This window comes from Fukomys damarensis, unplaced genomic scaffold (genome assembly GCF_012274545.1).
Source record: "Fukomys damarensis isolate Sample0158 unplaced genomic scaffold, DMR_v1.0_HiC HiC_scaffold_7, whole genome shotgun sequence".
NCBI lineage: Eukaryota > Metazoa > Chordata > Mammalia > Rodentia > Bathyergidae > Fukomys > Fukomys damarensis.
The window spans coordinates 2,085,975-2,107,985 of NW_022900919.1; the positions used below are offsets into that span (position 1 = coordinate 2,085,975).

The 22,011-nt window shown below is 44.2% G+C and overlaps 1 protein-coding gene across 11 annotated transcripts in view; it reads left to right on the plus strand.

Annotated features, from left to right (window-relative positions):
• The window catches only part of Oca2 (OCA2 melanosomal transmembrane protein), a 231,444-nt gene that overhangs the window by 105,944 nt on the left and 103,489 nt on the right, over window positions 1-22,011 (plus strand). For all 11 annotated transcript variants that reach the window (XR_004516156.1, XM_010612938.3, XM_010612936.3 and 8 more), the window contains one exon: window positions 9,045-9,172. Coding sequence is in view for 10 of the 11 variants with exons in the window: in XM_010612938.3 (XP_010611240.1) it covers window positions 9,045-9,172 (128 nt within the window). In the remaining variant the exon portion in view is untranslated. The remainder of the gene's footprint in view (window positions 1-9,044; window positions 9,173-22,011) is intronic.

A 22,011-nucleotide genomic window follows, 5' to 3' on the forward strand; every position in this document is an offset into this window, starting at 1 on the left:
TTTTTCTTTCTCTCTTTCTTTCTCTCTCTCTCTCTCTCTCTCTCTCTCTCTCTCTCTCTCTCTCTCTCTCTCTCTCTCTCTTTCTTTCTTTCTTTCCTGTTCCAGGGATTGAACCCAGGTCCTTGTGCTTGCCAGGCCGGCACAGTGCCACTGAGCTACATCCCTGGCCCTAGAAATGCTCTTTTGATAAATAATGAGAGTGGTTTCCTCGTGTGTTAGGCAGTTCTGACTGTAGTGCACAGCAGAAGTTTCGGGGTCTGAGATAACCTGCTTATTTCGCTGTGAAATTGTTTGCTGCCTACTCCAGAGTGTGTTCAGCAGCCTGACTGAGCCCTTGAACACTGTGCATTACCATGAGTTGGGAGATAAAGAGGCCATCTCCTCTCCTCAGGTTTCTTGTAGCATAGCTGCGATGGTGACAGAGTGATGAGTTTCACAAGATCGGTCCTTTTGGGTTCTGAGTTTCCAACAGTGTCTGTCTCTGTTTGTGCTTTTCTTCTAGTATGTTCTGAAGAAGGCAGCTAATATCTCCACAAAGTGCAGACAGGCCAATGAATTTGAAGAAGAGGAAGCGAGCTAATGGTTCTTCTCATTTTTTGTTCCCTGATGATGTGCATCACACAGGCCTGCATATCACAAGAAGGTTCCTGAGGTTGCTGTTGTTTGTTTTTCAGTCCTGGGAACTGCACCCTGTGCTTTCACTCCGAATTACATCTTCAACCCTTTTTTTATGTTTTATTTTGAGGCAAGGTCTTGCTAAGTTATCCAGAATGGACTTTAACTTGTGATCTTCCTGCCTCAGCCTCCTAGAGTGCTGGGATTACAGGTGTGTGCTGCCACACTTGGATTTTTTTTTAGGTTGGGTGATTCTGATAGAGAACACATCAGCTTTCGAGCCATAGATTCTTCAGAAATGTTAATGTTCCATTGAAACAAAATATATCTATGAATTGTTGGTGGGAGAGTAAAGTGTTAGACATTCATTTCCTCAAGAGGATTGTTAACACTCCCCAATCAAATGGTCAATGGTCTCATTGGTCATTAACCTTGAAATTATAAATTATTTGAATACTTCTTAATATTGTTTTCTATGTAAGTTATTTTTTGCCTTAGCATTAATACCAAAGGCATTCTACATATTTGCTGTACAAAGTCAAATGGACATAAGTCATATCTATAGGCTTATCAGAAATATCAGGGCCAAAAGAGTATTCATTTTGAATTTCTGACTGTCTCTAACTTTGGAGTCATAATGTCAGGAAGAGTAAAATTTGTCAAATAGTTCACTTTTCTGAGCAATGCTGTGGTCATGTTTCACTTTCTGAACCACCAGTAACTTGAACAAGATTTTAAATAAACCCTGTGAAATCTCATCTTTTCTGAGGCTTGTCACATAAAGAGCCCATTTTCCAAACGCTCATTATGGAAATTGAACAGTAAGTGCTCATTGTTAGTGACATAGTTGATTGGAACAGCGCTCAACAGGGCCACAAGCAGCTGACCTAGTTTTCTCTGAGCATTTGTAAGTACAGCATGGATTACGTACACCTTGTGCATCTGATCTTTGCTCAGGACAGAGTCAAGACAGGCAGGCCACACGTGCGGGCACAGCGTCCTGGCACCTCACAGAAGGTTTTTCTTGCTGACACCCCACGCCCAGGGCTGGCCAGTGGGTGTCTCTGTGCACAGAGGAAGTAGTGTCTTGCAATGTTAACACATTTTCCGGGGTCGGCCAGCATGGAAGGGACAGTGGGTGGAGGCGCAGCCGCCTTTCCCTGCACACCTGGCAAGGTGTGTCCCATTGGCCCACGCCCAGTAGCTGGGTGGATCTTATGGCTTCACCTAACTGTGGGATCGGAAACCTTCCATAGGGAGGAAAGGGACAGATGTGAAGAGCTCGGATAATCTACCAGTGGTCCCCTCCGAAAATACTTGTGAAAGGGTTTACATGAGATGACACTAACAGCTTCAGGTACTGCAGTGTTCAGCACCCGGGAACGGTGAGACTCTGCTTCCACGTTGGTGGGCGTGGAAGGAATCCACGGAAAATCATCCGCTTTGAGTTTCAGAGAACCCAAAGAGTGCAGGGGATAGTCCCAGTGGCAAGGTTCCGTGACCCCCAGGGCAGCCGGGTGGTTTCTCAGGGTGGGGTTGCTCTGGTGCCAGCTCCTGGGGCTCTGTTCACATGGACCGCAGCTCACCGCATTCCTGCACTGTGGTCCACGCGGCTCTCTCAGACCCAAGGGAAGCCTGCCCCTCTGAGCCAGTGACCCCGACTTCTTTAACTAATGGGAGACACGCAGTTCCGAGATGGGAAACTCCATCTTAAACTACATTTGGGACCCTTCCTGACGCTTACATTTTAATTATTATCTTTATTAAGAATGCATTCATTTTAACAAGTCCCAATTTTAATTCTACTTCATAATATCTAGGGTACAGAATAATCATTTTTTAATATTGCATTTGGAAGTCTAGAGAGTATTAGAAGTACACTACACATATTGGCAGAGTTTTGTTTTGAATGGTGAATAATACTTATAAACATTGCCATACGAATAGTGAAGACATTGACTTTACAATGTGAGACACATCGAAAGCTTCAGTAATTGATTTTACAAAATAGAGTTTAGAAAGGTATATAGCACTTTGACACTTAAAAGAATAATCAAATAAGACATGGAGTATGGGCCTTTCCTCTGCCCCTGGCATTCTCATGCGTTTGTCACAGAAGCTCCAGTTCCTGTTAGCTTCCTCAGTCAGGAGCTTAAAGTCTGGCTGACTTCCAGCGTCTTTCCAGCCTGAGGTGCAGAAGGCCCCCTTGGGTGAGACACTGGTTGGTTCACCTCGAGACCTCCACGGGCCTGGGAGTCTGACGGGAGCAGAGCAGCCATACCGCGTATCAGCAGACCTGTGTGAGCGGTCTTCTTCCCGAGACTGTGCAGGCCTTGGGGCAGCCTCGGGGGCAGATCTCCAGCCCGGAAGCCCAAGGGCCTAGCCCGGGGTATCACTGCGAGTGCGTGTGAGGAGGGAGCTCTCTGGCGTCCTGGCCTTGGCACTGTGTTTTCTGACAGTGAGTGAGCTGGCATTTGGGGACAACTTGGGTATTCGGAACTACTCAGATCTATCAGAGACAAAGACTCTTTGCCTCCCCTCCCCTCCTCTTTTCTCCGCATTTCATTAAGGATCCTAATATTCGGGACGCTTCGCTGGCCTCCAAGCACAGTTACGCTTGAGTGACGAGAATTTTGTGTGCTTCCTTCTGGCGGGATATCTGACCTCTGTATCCGCCACTCTGCCTGCCTCCCTCGGTCTTCTGTCTTTCATTTTTGGACATGGGATCGAATGGCTACTGAGCAAAATAACGGTGTTTTCTAATTTCACTGAAGAGGGGCTGGGACGGCCTACGTTGTCTAGCAAACAGTGCACCCAGGGCCCAGAGTCCAGAGTGAGGATGACCCCCTCGGGCACGGAGGCTCCTCGGCCCTTGCTCCCGGCCGTCCCCAGCTCTCCTGGGGAGATGTGTACCTCCTTGACCTTCCTCGCCTCTCCATCGGGCCCCCAGGACACACATTGATCTAAGAGGATCTCAGCTGGCCAAGTCCAGAGGCCTTGCCTATAAAGCAGGGGTCTCTCTGAATAGCGTCATGAGATCGTATATGTCACAAAGGCGTTCCGTGTGACTCAGCTTCGTAAATATGACACAGAGTGCTAATGGGGAAGGACTAGGTTGGCGGCTTTCCTGTAAAATGAGGAACTTCTTTATCTCAAAGACAATATTAAATGTGTGAAAAAGGGTTAGGGGGGTAGCTTAGTGGTCAGTGGTAGAGCTCTTGCTTAGCAAATGGAGACCTACAACTCCCTCACCCCCGTACACAAACGAGGGAGAAACTACAGAGTAAAAAAAGTTCCAAACATATCTTTTGTTACATCTGGAAATTGTAGCCAAGATATGAAAAGAGCATCGGTACATCAATAATATTGGAACAGCCAAAGGAAAACGGACAGGAATCCTGAAGAGACACATCACAAACAGGATGTTGAACTACCCAAGGGCATTGGCAGAGGTACACCATCGCATAAGTCACCCACACAGTGCGAATTTAAACCACAGAGAGATGCCGCCGTGCCATACCCAGCTGGTTGAGATTGAGGTTATAGATTTGTATAATGGCTTCTAAAGTAATACAGCAACGCTTATTAAGGTTTAGGACAACGCATATCTCCTGCCGGGGAAGTTTGTTCTTTGTTCTAAGCACAACAGAAATATCTACACATGCGCATGAAAAGCCATGTTTGAAGTGCTAATTGCAGAATTAATTATAATAGCCCCATGTTAGTAACTTTTCTCTCAATGCTGAGACAAAAATGCCAGACACCCAAAGTTAGAGGGGAAGGGGTTTATCTGGCTTACAGTTCTTAGAGGTTTCAGTCCATAATCAGACGACTCCAAGGCAGGGATGACAAACAGGCCTGGCAGAGCAGAAACACCATGACACACACAAGGCAGCAAAGGCAACAAGAGAGTTTTAACAGCATCTCCCTGCCCCTTTTATTTTAGACTACTTAGGGTGGGCAGCACTCACACCCTTAATCCTAGTGTCCTTGAGCCTAGCATTGCATCATGAATCAATTCCAGCTTCCCACACTCTAGATCAAGCCTGTGACCACATGAGGCATTGGGGGACATCTAGACTCAAACCGTAACACGCCCCAAATTGGAAACAACTCAAATCTGTTGTCTTGGTCAGCTTTTTTGTCCCTGCAATTTAAAGGAGGAAGGAGAGGTTTATTTTGGCTCATGGTTTCAGAGGGTTCAATCTGTGGTTGGCTGGCTCCAAGGAATTTCATGGCTAAAGGGCCTTGGCAGAAGAAAGCCACTCAGTCTGTGGCAGCCAGGAAGTAGAGTAGCTTGGAAAGAGCAGCTGAAAGGGTTAGGACCTGGGTATAGTTCTCAAGGTCACATCCCCAGGTGTCCCCAAACGCACTGAGAAGTGTGTTTTAGTTATCTGCCGGGCACCTCCTAATCCGGTCATGTTGATTAACAGTCACACCTATCAGCCTTATCATGCATAAGTGGGATGTGGGACAACAGCGCAGTGGAATATTACACAGATATAAAAAATACACATTCCCTGCAGCTGTAATGAAAGCAATGGAATCTCTGAGACATGTTCAGCAAAGGGAGAGTGACGTGCTATATGATTCCTTCTATAAAGAGCTCAGAACAGGCGCATCTGTGGTGTTAGGGTGGAAAGCGGAGTGTCAGGAGTGCGGTGCAGTCCAATCCGGCTTTTAGAATGCAGATGCTATTCTGCTGCTTGTTAAGGGATGTGGTTATGTGGATGTGTTTCCTTGGTAACTGAGCTGTATGGTTTATTTAAAAATGGTTCTCTTGCCGGTATGCATAGTGTAGTTAATATGTTTATTAAATGAAAAAATGAATGCATTCAGTGTTATCAGTCAGAGTCCTGCCAGGAAAAAAATGTCACACTCCAATTTGGTGATTGCACAGATTTTACGGGAGGAGCCGTTTGCCAAGGTGTGTGGCGGGAGAGCATGGGAGCAAGGCAGTGTCCCAGAGCCCGAGCAGGCTGGTGTGTGTGAGGCGCTGCTGATTCCTCGGAACCAGAGGGCGGGGTGCAGGGACACTTGGCAAGAGCTACGCGACCCCTGGCTGAAGTGAGAAGGGGCCCAAAGTAATGGCTGTGGCCGCCCACTCCCACCTGGCCGTCTCCTCCCAGCAGCGCTGCCTTGGGTCCTGTGCTGAGCCTTTGCTTTGATCCACACAGGCTGTGCTTGGGGGAGGAGAGTGGGTAGGAAGGGGCCACTCAGCAGCGTTCCGAGCCCCTGCAAAGGCTGGAGCCTTATTTGAGGAAAAGTGCGCAAAATAGGAATCACTTACGTTCCAGTCAACTTTCTTCCAAACCTAGATGCTTCTCAGTGACCCACTCGATACAACCGTGATATTTCTCACCCCCACGGGAGACCGTGGAGAAGCCTCCAGATGTTGAAAGGGAGCCATCGCCTCGCTCTGAGCTTTGATGTGTGAGCCACAGCTGGAGCCTTGGCATGTGGGCGGCCACTTCCCTGGACACAGGGAGAGAGGGCATCTCTAGGGCTGGGCCCTCCTGGTCCCGAGCTTGGCTCCAGTCCTGCACCCTCCCTGTACCTCAAACCTCCTACCTGGTAGCTCACTGTGAAGACGGGGTCGCTTTCCACACACCGAGGGCTTAGAGGCTGCACCTGGCGCAGGATGAGAATAACGATTAAAGCGAAGCAGTGGCCTTGGAGAGTAAGAAAGAATGGGGAAGGGACTTCGTCCTGAGAAGAACAGCCGCAAAGGCCAGGGGTGGAATGGAAGGTCCTGCGGCCTGTCAGCAACCAGAAGCGGCCAGGGCTTACGGGGCTGCTGAGGAGGGCAGGTCTGCCTGTTTTCTCACTGCTGGTTTCATAGCTGCAGAGGTCTTTATGGCTTCGTCCGCTCGCAGGACGGGTCCTAGGAGTTTCCTCTAAGTGGAGACAGGGAGCTCAGTCTGCCCCCTGTGCAGTGGGTTGTAGGCTCACTGACTTTTGTCCCGGAGAATCACAGGGTGCTTCAGTGAGAGGCATGAGATAGGTTTAGTTGGAGAAGTGCATTCTTGGAGAAAATAGAATGTGGTCTGGGGCTGGGGTTTTGGGGGCTGTGGGGTCTTCAGGAGGTGGAGAGTGTGTGCTCCCACCCTGCCAGGCTGCCCTGTGGGGGCCTGATTAAAACAAAAGCCATTTCTTCCTATTTCACTTAGTGGGGAAGGGCAGGGGAAAGGAAATAAGGGAAAAGAAAAAAATATGAGAAAATGAAGAAATGGAAATAAAGTGTTTGTAAAGGGGGAGAGGGGAGGAGGGGACAAGGGGAAAAAGGAGAACCAAGACCTGTCATGTAAAGGGACAGAATCCCAGTAATGAACGTAACTGTACTGTATACCTAGAATATACCAATAAGCTCAATGAGAAACAAAAAATAAAGCTAGGGGAGACTCCGAGGTTTCTCAGGGTCAGGGCAGGTGTCAGGGAGCCAAGCTCTGAGGAGAGAGAGAGCCTGTTCTGAGCGTGGACTCATGAGTGCCGCGGCAGGGGTTTTAAATGAGGGAAGAGAAAGCTGCACAGAGTTCTAGAGGAGCATCCAGCTTTTCAGGGAAGTAGCTGATGTTTTGACTTTTAGGGGAGAGAGTTCTATTGCCATGTGGCAGAGCAAACAAAGGAAAGCCTTTCTGACTGTAGAAAAGCACAGCTCAGGGAAAATGCACTCATGCAATTTTTTCTTTCTAAGAGTTAAAAAAAAAGAAAAGAAAGCTGTGATGATCTGTCTCTAGTTGAGGAACCAAGGAGTGAACATTCAGGTTGCTGTGGTCTGCACTGTGGGAGGTGCCCCACAGAACTGAAAGACAAGTAATGGAGTCACGCCAGCGAGGCCAGCGGCCGAGGAGGGACAGGCTGGGCCGGGCTGGCTCCTTCGCTTCTCTCTGTCTTCAGAATGAGGTCCCTTTGCCTGCTGTTCTGGGTCTGTGATCCTCATCCTAACCCCAAGCAGTGGCACTCTTCCTAAACACGACTTCTTCCTTCTTTTTTTAAAAATTTAATTTATTGGTACATTCTAGGTAGACAGTACAGCTACATTCATTACTGGGATCTACTTCTTCCTCCTTTTTTTAAAAAAAACCACAACTTTGGCTTTAAGAGGCTTCTGTCAGACACCTAACCCTAACCTGTCCTTGCTCCTGACCTATGAGATCTTTGGCCTCACAGGTAGAGATGGTGTTCAGCCACTATGTTTCTTTGTCATGGAAGCTGTAGAAAACGAATACACTTTTTAAATCTAGAGAAATCTATAGTCGTGTCATTGATTTTATTCTTGATACGGCGATTTGGTTTTCTCACTTCATGTCCTGTTCAGATTGGTTAGAAGTTAATCAGTCTTACCACTTTTCTCCAAGAGCCAGCTTTTTGCATTATTGCTTTTCCCTAATATTTTCCCCTTTTCTGTTCATTGATTCCTGCTTCAATCTTTATCATTTCTTTTCTTCTGCTTATTTTGGGTTTCATTTGCTCTGCTAAAAAAGGAGCAATTTAAATAGAAACTTCCTGAAAGAAGGTATACAGGTGGGATGCATGCATGAGAAGATGCTCAGCACAAGGAATCATTAGAGAAATGTGACTTAAAACTGTAACAAACACCATCTCACACCCTTGGAACCTCTAAAGTAAAATAGACTGATCAGGTCTTGGTGAAAATGTAGAGGAACCAGAATTCTCATGTGCTGCTGGTGGGATTCTAAAATGATTTTATAGTGCAATTTTGTAGTTTCTTAAGACGCAAACGCTTCGTAAGATTAGCCAGTCATGTGATCCAACCATCCCATTGCTACGTATTTCCTCAAGGGAACTGAACACGTGCATTTACGAGCAGCTGTGAACGAAAGCTCATAGCCTGCTCACTTGTAACACCACACAGCAGCATAACCCACACGTCCACCAGTGGGTGAACCATACGTGCATTGTGGCACAGCCGCGAAATGGTCGACTACCGAGCAGTGGATAATAATAAGCTATCGGTTCACACACCAACACTGAGGAACCTTAAAATAATTATGTCGAGTGTTGATTTTTCTGTCTTGTTGAATTGTCCATTGAGAAACAGTCAGACAAAAAAAAATCCATACTATATGATTAATTGAGGATCTATGCTTCCAGGGGATATAGAATACGTAAAGTAGTCTATAGTGAGAGAAAAGACATGGACGCTTTACTCGGGGTGTGTGTGAGGAGACAAGGGCTAGAGAGACCCAGAGCACGGCACACATGAACTTCTGGGGTGACGAATGCACTCATGGTCTGGATTGAAGTGCTGGTCTCATGAACACAGGTATAAGTCTGAATAGAAACTGTGCATTTTAGATATATGCAGCTTACAGTGTATCAGTTCTGCTCACTAAGGAATAAATCAGAACAAAAATGAATCGGCGTGATAACAAACATATCTGTGTGCTCATTTACTTGTATTTCAGGATGGATTGCTATTCTGGGTGCCGTCTGGTTACTGATTTTAGCTGAGATCCACGACTTTGAGGTGATTCTACACAGAGTAGAATGGGCAACCCTTCTGTTCTTCGCGGCACTCTTCGTACTGATGGAGGTGAGATTTTCCAACTTCTACAATCTGATCTCTTGTCTGATGTTTACATTTTGTATTTTATTTGGTAAATGAACAAAGCCTAAATCTGTAAGGCTTTCTGTATATTCACTAAGTAGAAAATAATGGAGGCTGTGATTGAACTATTATGTTAACCAACGTTCACTTCGGCCTTTTAAATGTTTCTGATGAAACTATTTATTTGGTTGCTGTTTTTTACTTGCTTTATCTTTGTGGCTTGTAAAATTGTTCTAATTCCATTTTCTATAAAGAAGTCTTTGAAGCATGAAAATGTTGATTGCCTTGATCTGAACATGACACACTGTATGCACATATCAAGTTATCAAGCTGCTGTCCTTCATTCATGTGTTCAATTATTATATGTCGAGAAAAAGTAGAACTTGCTCAAAGTGGGTTTGCAGGAAAACAACTTGTCACAGACGCTCAGAGTGCAAGATTGCTTTGAGAACTGACTTCCTCGCGTGTTCACTTGAGTGAACTCCTGCGGCATCACAGAGAAGCCTTCCTCACCGAAGTGTGAAGAGCACGCCTTGTCGCAGTTACACTTGCTGCTACAAATCTATTCACAGCGCGTTCTAATCTTGACATTTCACTTACAGTCTTGGACCTTACTCAGACACAAAGATTTACTGACGAAGAAACACGCTGCTCCCCAAAGCCCGCCTCCAAGCACTGCTTGCTGTATTCCTTATGTTTAGCATGTACTACACCTTCATTTTCATTAAGTTAAAAATATTTCCTAATTTTCTATGCAATTTCATTTTTATTCACAGATTATTTGAAGTTTCAAATATTTGGGAATTGCCTATGTTTGTTTCCGTTTTTTTTTTTTCCCTGATTCTGTTGTGCGCACAACTCATACTTTGCATGATTTCAGTTCTTTTAATTTCATTGAGACTTGTTTTATGGTCATTATGGATTTAGTTTGTTTACTTGTGCTTGATAGTGATGTGTGTTCTGCTGTTGTTTGGTGGAATGCTATATAAATGCTGTATGTTGTGCTTGTTCATGTGCTTAAGTGCTGCACGTCACAGATCTTCTGTTTTATCAGTTATTGACAGTGAGGTATTACAATTTCCAGCTATTAGAATTGAACTATATAGTCTTTCTACATATAGTAATTTTATTTGTTATTACCATAGCCACTCTAGTGGCTTTTTTGGTTGTGTTGTTTACTTTTTGCATAGCATACCTTTTCTCATACTTATACTTTCAACCTATTTGGTTCTTTCAACCTAACATTGACATCAGTCATCTCTTGTAGAAAGCATATAGTTGGATCAAATTTTAAAAATATTCATTGCATTAATATCTGCCTTTTAATTGGTATATTAATTCAACTTATGTTCGATGTAAATACCACAAAGGTAGTATTTGTGTCAACATCATTTTCTATTGTTTTAAAACATTATCTTTGATTGTGTCTTCCCTTGAACTCTCTGTGACGGTGTTTTTCTCTGTTACTGTTGCACTTAGCTCTTAGGCTCCAATCATTTCCTAGCTGACTGATCTTTTTCTTAAGACTTCATTCTTTTGAGAACTTGTGTAATCTCACAACAAAAGGAAGCACAGAGTTTTCCTATATGGCCCAACCATTATTCATGTATAACCTGTACTGTTATCTACATTATCCACCAGAGTGGCACATTTCTTAAAACTGATGGGCTTACACAGGCATTTCACCCTGAAAGCCTGCAGTTTATACCAGGGTTCACACATAGTGCTGTACCGTCCATGGAAAATGTGTAATAGGTTTGACAAGCGTGTAATAGCACACCCACCATCATAGCATCCAATACAGAGTAGAGTTCCTGTCCTAAAAATGCTGTGTGTCCCACCTATTTATCCCTCCCTCTTCCCAACTCTATATAAACATCCGTGTGCAAACTTTTGTTTTCAATTTCTTTGAGTTAAATATGAAGGAACACACTGAATGGATCACATGGTAAGGGCATGTTTAATTTTGTAGGAAATCACTAAACTGCCTTGCAGAGTGACTGTACCATTTGCAGCATTTTTTACTGTCTCATACCATTCCCACCAGCCATGATGAGGATCCTTGTTGCCCCGCGTGCGTCCTCACCAGCATTTTGTTTTCAATTTCTTTGAGTTAAATATGAAGGAACACACTGAATGGATCACATGGTAAGGGCATGTTTAATTTTGTAGGAAATCACTAAACTGCCTTGCAGAGTGACTGTACCATTTGCAGCATTTTTTACTGTCTCATACCATTCCCACCAGCCATGATGAGGATCCTTGTTGCCCCGCGTGCGTCCTCACCAGCAGTGTAGTGGTTTCTCGGTCCTGTTGTAATTTGTGTTTCCCGGATGAGCATCTTTTCATATGTTTATTTGCTTATTTGGTGTATCTTCTTCAGAGAGGCACCCGTCGAAGTCTTTTGCTCAGTTTTTTAACAAGCAGGTTTCCTGGTCGGGGGAGAAGTCTCTACTCTTTTGCTTCCTTCTCTCTACGGTATTGTGGTGGCAGACTCACAGTCCACGGTGTAGCAGCTCTTAGCGGTTTAGCAGGATCAGGCCAAGAAGAATGGAGAACGCACCCGGAGGTTGGAGGCAAGTGTACAGCCTTATTATGCTGGTGGGGCGATCAGGGATTTCTCCACACAGCAATCAGCCTGGAGCTGGCAGTGAACAGGGTTTATATGGGTTAAGGGAAGAGGGACGGGGCTACGGAAGTGAGGCCTTTATCATGATGTTCAGTGGTTGAGGCAGTTACATTTAGTTTATGTGACTGGATAGAAAAGTACACTGGAACCTATCTCATTTGCATATGGTGGGGAAGTAGGGATTACATCGTCTTGAGGATAAGACACTTACTGAGAACAAGAGACAATGAAGGAGGACACGGCCAGGCAGCCTCCGATGTGTGTTGGCTGAGGGAGGGGTGCGAGCTGTGGGCAGCTCTTTATCAGTTAGGTCTGCTGGCTGCAGGAAAATCTTTCTGCTCAGAAGTCATTTTTTCCTGCTCCCTACAACTAGGCCAGGATGAGCCCAGCCGGACCCCAGCATTCTTGGTGGCCTCCTGTGGGTGAAGCTTACACCCTGTTGGGGGTAGCTGGAGAGGAGTAGAGCTACCCTGATTTCGTGGATGCTCACTTGAGTCAGGCCCTTCATTGGTGCTGATGTCCTGAATTCTCAGAAACATGGTCGCCCTGGCCGGTGAGGCGAGGGAGGGAGGCGTCTCCCCATCACACTGTGGTGAGGGAAAAGAAAGCGACTGTAGTTCACGTGCCACAGACTCTCATTCCTCTGACCGAGATTTAATAGAGCTCTTAAATTAATGTCGTTTACTTGCTGTACAGCCTTAGGGAAATTTCCAGAGGCTTTTATTTTTAAAAATAATCTTTGGTCTCGCCCTCTCTTTTCCTAAAAGAAACCAGTTATGATTGTTTTCCTGGGAAAGTAGCATTGCAGAGCTCCTCAGTGTTAATTTCAAAGTCCAGTTCTCTACATTTCTTGTTTGTTTCTTCATTTTTCCTTCTAAGGTCAATGTTTGATGATTTCCAAAAGCTAGTAATAATTGCAAAGCAACACGTATCATTTTAGCAGCTGCGTTTTCCTTGAGGGGCACTTTAAAGTTTGCTTATCCTACTCTAACACCAAAAAGTGGTCCACAGCAGAACAGAACCAATCATCTTGGTCTTTAAAATTGGAAAGCGTCAGAAATGCGATAAGGTTTCCAGCGCTTTCCCTCCTGTCTGTGAGTGTTCGTGTACGTTATCTGGGTACCTTCTCCTAATGTTCATTTTGCTTTTATATTTCTGTACTAACACCAAGACCACTCCCACGTTGGCAGAGTCCTCAGCGTCTATTCCAGGAGCTGCTGTGGTGCCCTGGCCCAGGCCTGTCCTCCCTCACTGCCCAGGGCCACCACCACCTTTCATGGAAGGCGGGAGTGAGAGCAGGAATGGCTCTTTCAGGAGAGTGGTGTGGTATTCACGTTCTTGGATATCTAATTTATCTCTAGATCACTGCAGACTTCTGAGTTCTTTGTTTATTTTTTTCTGTATACAGGTGTCTCCTTTGTAGCTCATTTAATTCTCTCCGGTTTCTCTTCAATGCTTTTCTCCTTTGTGTGTGCTAACCTACACCAGTAGAGAGCTGAAGTAGGCACATTGATTCAGTTACCTCGCCATCGGGCAAGGCTGGTTCTAGCTCAGTCTCTTCTTGTATTCATTACCACCCTGCAGAGTCCTGGCGATAGAGACGAGCAGTTAGCTCACGTCTCCTATCTGTATCCAATAGTACAGCGACGTGGAGCACTGATCGTGCTCCTCTTAGTAAGCCAGAATATTATTTCATGTAATTTAGTAATATTGACTTAAAACACCTCTGGCAATTATAGGGATACAGTTTCCCCAGGGGGGGAAAAAGATAGAAATTTCATTTGCGCCTGAAGTTAGTGTCAGCAAGACCAGCTGAGCAAGGTTTCTACTTCAAAGAACATTTTGAATAGGTGTTGGTCTCAAGGCGTGTTAACCAAACGAGGTAATTTGGATTAGAGAGCAGCCTGCAGGGTTTCTGATGCTAGCTAAGGGGAGTGCCTGCCTTCGCTCCAGACGCCACACTTTGCTAGTCTTCAGCAGAACAGGTGGCCCCTCCCAGAGACCGCGATCTGCTCAGCGCCTGCCCAAGTGCAGAAAGCCAGCCGGAAGCTGCTCTACTGTCGCTGCGCTTCCCGGGCCTGCGTTAAGCCTCGCGTGCAGTCTGTGCTTCCCAGGCCGTCGGAGCTCCCTCTCGGAGCTCCCTCGCCCTAGTGCTCTCCCTCGGCCGGGTCCCTGACTCGGGGCAGCTTCGTGGAGAGGCACTGTGGCCAGCCCTCCTCACGCAGGAGAGCGCCGCCGGCCAGGGAATGCCCGGTGCTGGTCCCGCCCCAGTCCTCCGTCTCCTCTGTTCCTGGGCGTCCTTCCAGAGCTGGCCTCGTGTTGTTTCAGCACCCTCAGCCTCCGCCAGACCTGTGCTGCGGAGCCTGCCCCTGGCACTCTGGTGGGAAGGATCAGGCCCTCCTGGGCATCGTGGGGGATCCGGGTGCTATGCCAGCTCCAGGGTGACTTTCCATTCAGGGAGCCCAGTGACTGAGCATCAGGGACCAACGTTCAGATCTCAGCGTTGTCTGTTCTCAGGCGTGAAACTTGAGGCAAGCTTCTCCATACTGGCAACATCAGTTTTCCTCGCCTTTAGAATAGGTTTGTTTATACCGGTCTTGAGAGAAACCAATCAGACCACTTATTCAAAGTACCAAGCCTAATCTTGCTTTTGAACTGGCATCCAAAGATTGCTTCCTTTTGTTATTGCTTTTCATTAGTAATTTCATTTTAAGTTTGGTTTAATCTATTCATGTCCAGTCCGTCCCCTGTGAGCCCAGTGGGGTGTGCGGTGCTGGACACAGAGGTCCCAGGGAGACTCGAACACACAACCTCACACCTGCAGCTCCCTGACTTCCCTCCTGCCTGGCTCGCCCCATCTTGGTGCCCTGGCTATGAATCCCTCGTTTCATACTGTCTGATACCTACCTCTGACCCCACTCAGATTATGAAGGTTTCCTGGTCGTTCCCCAGACGCAGGCCCTGAGCTCTCCAGCGTGCATGTCCGACCTGATCCCTGTTGTTCCACACCTCTGTTTCTCATGCTTTTATGCTGCCCACGTTGCCCTGAAACATGCCTCCTGCTGAAGCACAGTGGGGCTCAGAAGGACTCTACTCTGGGGACGTAGCTGGACATACTCAGGTCCATGATGCTACTGGCCTGAATTTACAGAGGCAGAACAGCTGTGTGCCCGGTGGTGCTTTCGTGTTATCCTATTCTTTCTAGTTTACCAACTGAGTTATTCTGAAAGAAAGAGCTGTCTGTCTATCTGTCTGTCTGTGTTTTTGTTTCCTTAGTAAGGGCTCATGGATATTTTTTTATGGGTTCTAACCCAAAGCTATCAGTTATGTACTTTTGCTCGAATTGTTCTACTCTCGGCTACTGGGATGAGCTTCAGGTGCTCTTCTGACTCGTGTGTCCTTTTGAGACAGCCTCACCGGTTTTCAGACATCTCATTTTCTGGCATCACAAAACTTTCCTGGTTCACTTTGAATCCTCCCTTCCCTTGCCCTGGAATCAACTTCATCACCAACGAGTTCTCACTGTACTTAGAAGCCAAGACCTGGTGTTTGGTGTGTGTGTCGCAGTTTCAGTGTCTCTGATGTCAGGCCCGCTCGGTCAGCACAGCGGACCCAAATGCGCTCACACACCCACGCACCCGCGTGTGTTCTCACGTCTGTTTGTGTGTCAAAACTTTCCTGGTTCACTTTGAATCCTCCCTTCCCTTGCCCTGGAATCAACTTCATCACCAATGAGTTCTCACTGTACTTAGAAGCCAAGACCTGGTGTTTGGTGTGTGTGTGTGTGTCGCAGTTTCAGTGTCACTGATGTCAGGCCCGCTCGGTCAGCACAGCGGACCCAAACGCGCTCACACACCCACGCACCCGCGTGTGTTCTCACGTCTGTTTGTGTACATGTGGAACACTGGGGGCTCATACTAATTCCCTGGATTCCAGTCCAACACCCCAGGTTCTCCTCTTGCCCCAACTGCTGCAGTATATGCTCACTTGTTCAATCTAAGCACGTTTGCAGAACTGCTAACCTGTGTGCTGGTATGGAAAACATTTATTCACTCAGTGGCATTTGTCTACAAGTCCTTGTGTCTTTAGCGTTCTGTAGGCTCCTGCCCTCTGTGTGTCTGCGTTGCCCCTGTGTGGTGCTGCTGGAGTGCGGCTGTGTTTAAACGTGGCCGTGATCCTAAGAGTCAAAGCCGCGCAGACATGTGTGGTGAGGAGTACCATTGCTCTTCGTGCGGTATCCTGGACTCCTTTTCTCATCTTTCTGCATTCCCGGCTCTATCCTGTGTGGAACTCCTGTTTAGTTTCTGGTTTATCCTTCCTGCATTTCTCTTGTGGAATACGTAGATACAGATAAGTGTGTGTTTTGTACCTTTTCCTTATGGGAAGGGTAGCATAATGTAGATGACATTGCACTTAAAAACCTCAGCAGTGAGTCTTGGAAATCACCCCTAACCGGTTCCCATAAACATTCCTCGTTCTCTTTTGCTTGTACCGTGTGCTGTGCAGTGAATGTTTTATGGTTTGCTCAACTCCCTTCCTGCATAAGGACATATAGATCATTTCCCGTCTTTGTAACCCCCTGTCCTCAGATGATTGTGTGTTTGGAGGGTGGACTCTGGGAAGGAGACTGCTGGGACAATATCTAGTGAGTGCGTGTTTTACCAGATGTTGCTGAGCTTTCCTCCGTAAGACTTGTACTGGTTTTTGATCTTTTTAAAATGTATTTTTATCAGTGTTTGTCAACTTTATAAAATAACAGGTTTCAGTGTGGTATTTTCACAGATACATACTACATAGACTGGTCATTTCCATCTTCTCCTTGCCCTCCTTACACTGCTTCCCCTCCCCATTATTCACTTTATCATGACTAGTAATAGTCTCTCTTTTACTTTCGTGTAATTTTTTGAAAAAGATTTCATATGTTAGGGAAAACATGGTATTTGTTTTTCAGAGCCTGGCCTGTTTTGCTCAACATGACGATCTCCAGATCCATCCAATTTTGTACAGATGATAGCATTTCACTTTTTGTGGCTGAGTAATATTCTATTGTGTATCTGTGCCATATTTTCTTTATCCAGTCCTCTGTGGATGGGCACGTAGGCTGATTCCCTATCTCGGCTTCTGTGAATTGTGCTGTAATAAATGTGGGCATTCAGGTATCCTTCTTCCCTGCTGGGTAGATACCTTCTGAGTACATACCGAGGAGGGCTACAGCTGTGTCTTAAGGTAATTCGAATTTTAGGATGTTTTGAGGAACCTCCATGCTGATTCTCGTAGTGCCTGTTCCTATCTTCCATCAGGAATGTAGAAAGGGTTGCCCCACCCTTATGAGCAGTTATTGTTGTTTTCTTTTTGTCTTGGTGGTGGCCATTCTGACTGTGGTGAGATGAGATGTGGTTTTGATTTGGTAAAGATGTTGAAGATCTTTTCATATATTTACTGGATATTTGTACTTTTTTTGAGAAATGCCTGTTCAGTTTTTTTGCCCATTTGTTGATTGGGCCATTTGTCTTTTGGTATTAATTTTTTAAGTTCTTTTTATATTCTTGATACTAATTCTCTGTCAAAAGAGTACATAACTGGCAAAGATTTTTCTCCCCTTTTGTAGTTTGTCTCTTCACTCTGTTGTTTCCCTTTCTGTGCAGAAACTTTAATTTGATCATCCAATCTGTTGGTTCTTGCTGTTATTTCCTGAACTATTGGAGTCCTATTCAGGAAGTCTTTGCCTGTGCCTATGGCTTTAAGTGTTTCCCTTGTTTTCTTATAGCAGTTTCAGAAGTTTCAGGTTTTATAGTTCGGTCTTTAATCTATCTTGAATTGATTTTTTTATACAGGGCAAGAGTTAGGGATCTAGTTTTATTCTACATATAAATATCGAGATTACCCATCAGTATTTGTTTAAAAGGCTGTCTTTTCTCATATATGTTTTTGATCCTTTATCAAGAATCAGATGGCTTTGTAGTTTTGTTTCTGTGTTCTCTCTTCTATTCTACTGGTCTATGTGTCTGTGTACTGTGCTGTTTTTGTTACTGTCACTCTGGTTTATATTCTCAATGCAATTGTATGACAGTGTTCTTTTTCCTACAATCTTCCCAATGGAATGTGATGTCATATCTTTTTCACTTTGTCATTTTGTGAGAAATAGTATCTTGGTGCTATTTTAATTTGTAATTCTTTAATGATGAGTGAGTCGGAACATTTTTTCCATGTTTGAGGATCATTTTCATATATTTTTTGTTTAATTGTGGTGTGTCAATGTCCTGTTTTTCTGCTGAGTTTGCATTCCATATTTTTAAAGAGTTTCTTGCTTATTAGGGTTATTAGCTCTTTGGCTGTGGAACATCCTGCATAGGAAAATAATTTTTCTTCCGGTTTGTCTATTGTTTTTAGTCGTGAAAACTTGAAAAAAATTTATGTATCAAATTTAGTAATGATGTATCTGAGTTTTCAGTTCCATTTAGAAAATCTGTACATCAAGGCTCGAGGTGAAATTACCCACTGCTCAGACAGCATCATGCTTGTGCTTAAGTCTCTAAGCCATCTGGAGACATTTTTTTTTTTTTTTGCACATGGTGTGAAATATATATCCAACTTTATTTGATTTTTCCAAATGGATACCTGGTTGTCTAGGACCATTGACAAAAAAATGACATTTTTACTCCCGTGATTTAGCTGCTGCCTTTAGCATACACTAACCTGCCACCTGTACTTGGGCCTCTTTCTGAACCTTGTATTCTATTCTCTGGCTTACTCACTTACTCACATGCCAGCACTAAACTGTCTGAGGCTTTCTGATGTATCTGGCAGGACTAGTTACCTTCCTTTTGGAGGAATTTCTCAGTAATTTCTTGCATATATTTACATATTGCTGTTTTCATAAGAAGTTTAGTACCTATTTGTTTAACTCTAAAATAACTTGCTATGCTTTTGGTTGAGATTGCATTGATTTTATACACTAATATTGGCACAGCTGTCAGGTATATAACGTTGGTTCATCCAGAATGAGAATAGGATGTATTTTTATATATGATCAAGTCTGTTTTTATGTTTTCAAGAATGTTTTAAATCATGTTGTATCAAATTTTTTACATTTCTTATTAAATATATTCCCAAATATTTAATCTTTCTTGATATACACGTGCTTTCTCGACCAGCATGTCCTCTATGGTCTATTTTTGTGTAGATGAAAAGCACTGGTTTTTGTGAGTTACTAAGTCTCACTTTCCTTGTGAAATCACCTGGACCTGTTTCTGAGGGGAGAAAAGGGGTTTTTTATTCACCAGTTTTCTGTTCTTAGGAAGTAGGTCAGTTTAGACAGCTTTCCAGTCAGAAGATGCAAATACTGGGACCTGTTTTGCTTAGGGAACTATCCATTTCAGTTGGATTTAAAAACTTATTTTCAGAGATCTTGAAATAAGTCATTCATGATTTAAGAAATTTCCTCTGTTTTAATGGTTATTTCCTCCTTGTGCTTTCTTATTTTGAGTACCTGTGCCCTCTTTTCCTCTTTCATCGTTAGATTGCAATTTGTTTATTTTGTTTACTTTTTAAAAAACCCATTACAATTAGGATTTGGTTTTTAATCTACTGTTTTTCTATTCTCCATGTCATTTATTTGTTTTTTTTTTGTTATATTTCTCCATGGTATTTTGTTCTTTTTCTAGTTTTTAGAATTAGGAATTTAATTTATGTAAATTTAAAAATTGATAATGTATTTAGTGCAATGATTTCCTTATGAATATCGGTTTAAATGCGTCACTTAGATTTCAAATTGCAGGGTTATTGTTATTAAATATTGTAATTCTTGTTTTTATTTCCTCACTCCCTTAACAGTTGTTTTAATAGAAAATGTTAAACTTTCTAGGTAGAAGGACCATTCTGGGTTTTGATTTTGTTAGTAATTTCTAGTTTAGTTGCATTGGGACTAAAGAATTTTTAGTTTTGTTTAAAAAAATATTTTTATTTAATGGAAGTTGCTGATGTATCTTTTGTCACCTAGTAGAGCGATACCTCTCTGGGTGTGGGTGGGAGTGCCGTGGACTACAGAAGCATTTTTGTCCTGCATTTTCATAGTGTAAAGATCAATGTAAATTCATAAGACCTGTCTATTGATCATGTTGTTTAAGTTTTTAAAATCTCCTTTCTTTTTGTCCTTCTGATTGTCTTACACTGGATGTAGAGTATTATGTTTTTCTGTTATTGGGTTTCAATTTTTGAGACTTAGTCTTTTCTTTATAAAGGCAACTGTTTATAAATAGATATTAGTGTTATATCATCTGCATTGCACATTATGACCTTCACCATTTAAAGTGCCTATTGCTGTCGCATTTACTTCGAGATGAGCGCCGCACCTGCCTTTTTGTTTGTTTCTATTTGTCTAGTACATGTTTGTCTGTTCCTTTTCGATCACCTCGCCTGTGGCCTCTCTCTCACATGGAGCTTAGTGTTGAAAGCGTTGAACCTTGTTTCATACCAAATCAAAAGCAACTTTTATTTCTATTCTTCTGTGAGAGCCCAGGGCCTTGTGAGAACCCAGGAGGCAGGTGGTCCCAGGCTTTTTTCTTTTAGTGGAAATTAAGCCCTTTCATGTTGATGTGACTGATGATTTTAGTCTTCACTCAGATGAAATATTGTATTATGTGCGTTCAGTCATACTTGGAATGTTCCTTTCTCCACACTATGTGGTCTTTGTTCTTTTTTGACAATTTATTTTTAGTATTTGACCTAATGCTTGTTTTTGAAAGTAAATTTTTCATGGAATGCAGCCATACTAGTTGATTCATTGTGACTGCATTTTTTTGTTAAAATGATGAACTTGAGTAGTAGAGATTATGTGATTCAAAGACCATAAAATATTTAAAAACATTTTCTAGCTCTAGATGATTTGTCAGAAAGGGTTAATAGCTACTGAATCTAATAAATTATTTCTTGATAGCCTTGATATTTGGAAAAGAGCTTGGCTGGATTTAAATCTCTGGTTTACAGTTTCTTTCATTGAATTGTTTTAAAAATACTTCTTGGCCGGGTGTGGCGGCACACACCTGAAATCCCAGTACTTGGAGGCTGAGGCAGGAGGACCACTGTGAGTTCAAGGCTAGCGTAGACTACATAGCAAGACTTTGTTTCACCCTCCTCCCAGGGCTGCTTCTTTTTTGTCTTGTTTTATATGCTGATTTTGAAAGGTCTATGACAGTCTGATCCAGTTATTGCCAGGGGGCCGTGATGATTTTATTTTCTTGCATAAAATCGAATACTTTTCCTAGAATATGTTGCCAGAGCTTTCTAAGCTCCATTCTTGTATTCTGCGTTCCTGCAGCAGGGACTCCAGAGAGCACATACTGCTGCTTTGTTGCTGGTCTCCCATTTCTGCTGCTGCGCCTCTGACTCCGTTAATTATTAATTTATTTGGTATTATTCTCTGGGTCTTTTTGTTACCTTTGTTCAGTGACACATTGTACTTTTGTTTTAAGCCTGTTGGGCATCTTGTAAATTCTTTGCTCATATCTGAGAAAACTTTGTCTTCGATTTACCCGCAGTTCGGTCAATATCATCTCCCTCCCCTTTATTTATCCATGTGATTTCTGCTTTTGAATTTCTAATGCCAAGGTGGTGTTTGTGTTTCCAAATGTCTGAGCAGATGAAACTCATTCTGCAGCGTGCTCTGCAGCGTCCTCCTAGCTGTTGTTTCAGAGGCGGCTCTTCCTCAGCTGGTAGGTGCGAAGTCTCCCTTCCCACTGCTTTCTCTCTCCCTCCGCTGTAGCGCCTTCTGTTCATTTCCGGCCTCCGCGCTGCTTCTCGGGGGTTCCTGCTCCGTCGCTCCCTCTGCCGCTCAGCCTGAGCGTAGTCCTGTGAGTTGGGACTTGCGGGACTCCACTTTGACTTCCTTTTCTTCTTTCTTGTGCCTTAATCATCAGTTTCAGAATTCACCTGTTCTCCCCCGACGCCTGTCGTTGCAGGAGGCCCTTCCCTGCCCATCACAGTTGGGAGGCTGGGGACCCCGGCATCCCGTCCGGCCGTGGGAACTGCACCCTAGCACAGGACTGGGCTGTGCGGAGGGTTTGCTCTCGCCTTCTTTGTCTCCGTGGGAGAGAAGGACTTGCGTGCTGCACTGTCCCTGGCCCGTGCGGCCGGTGTCTAAGGCGGCGCTGTCGGTCGCCAGCTCACACTCACTGCGCAGGCCCAGCAGGCAGGTGGG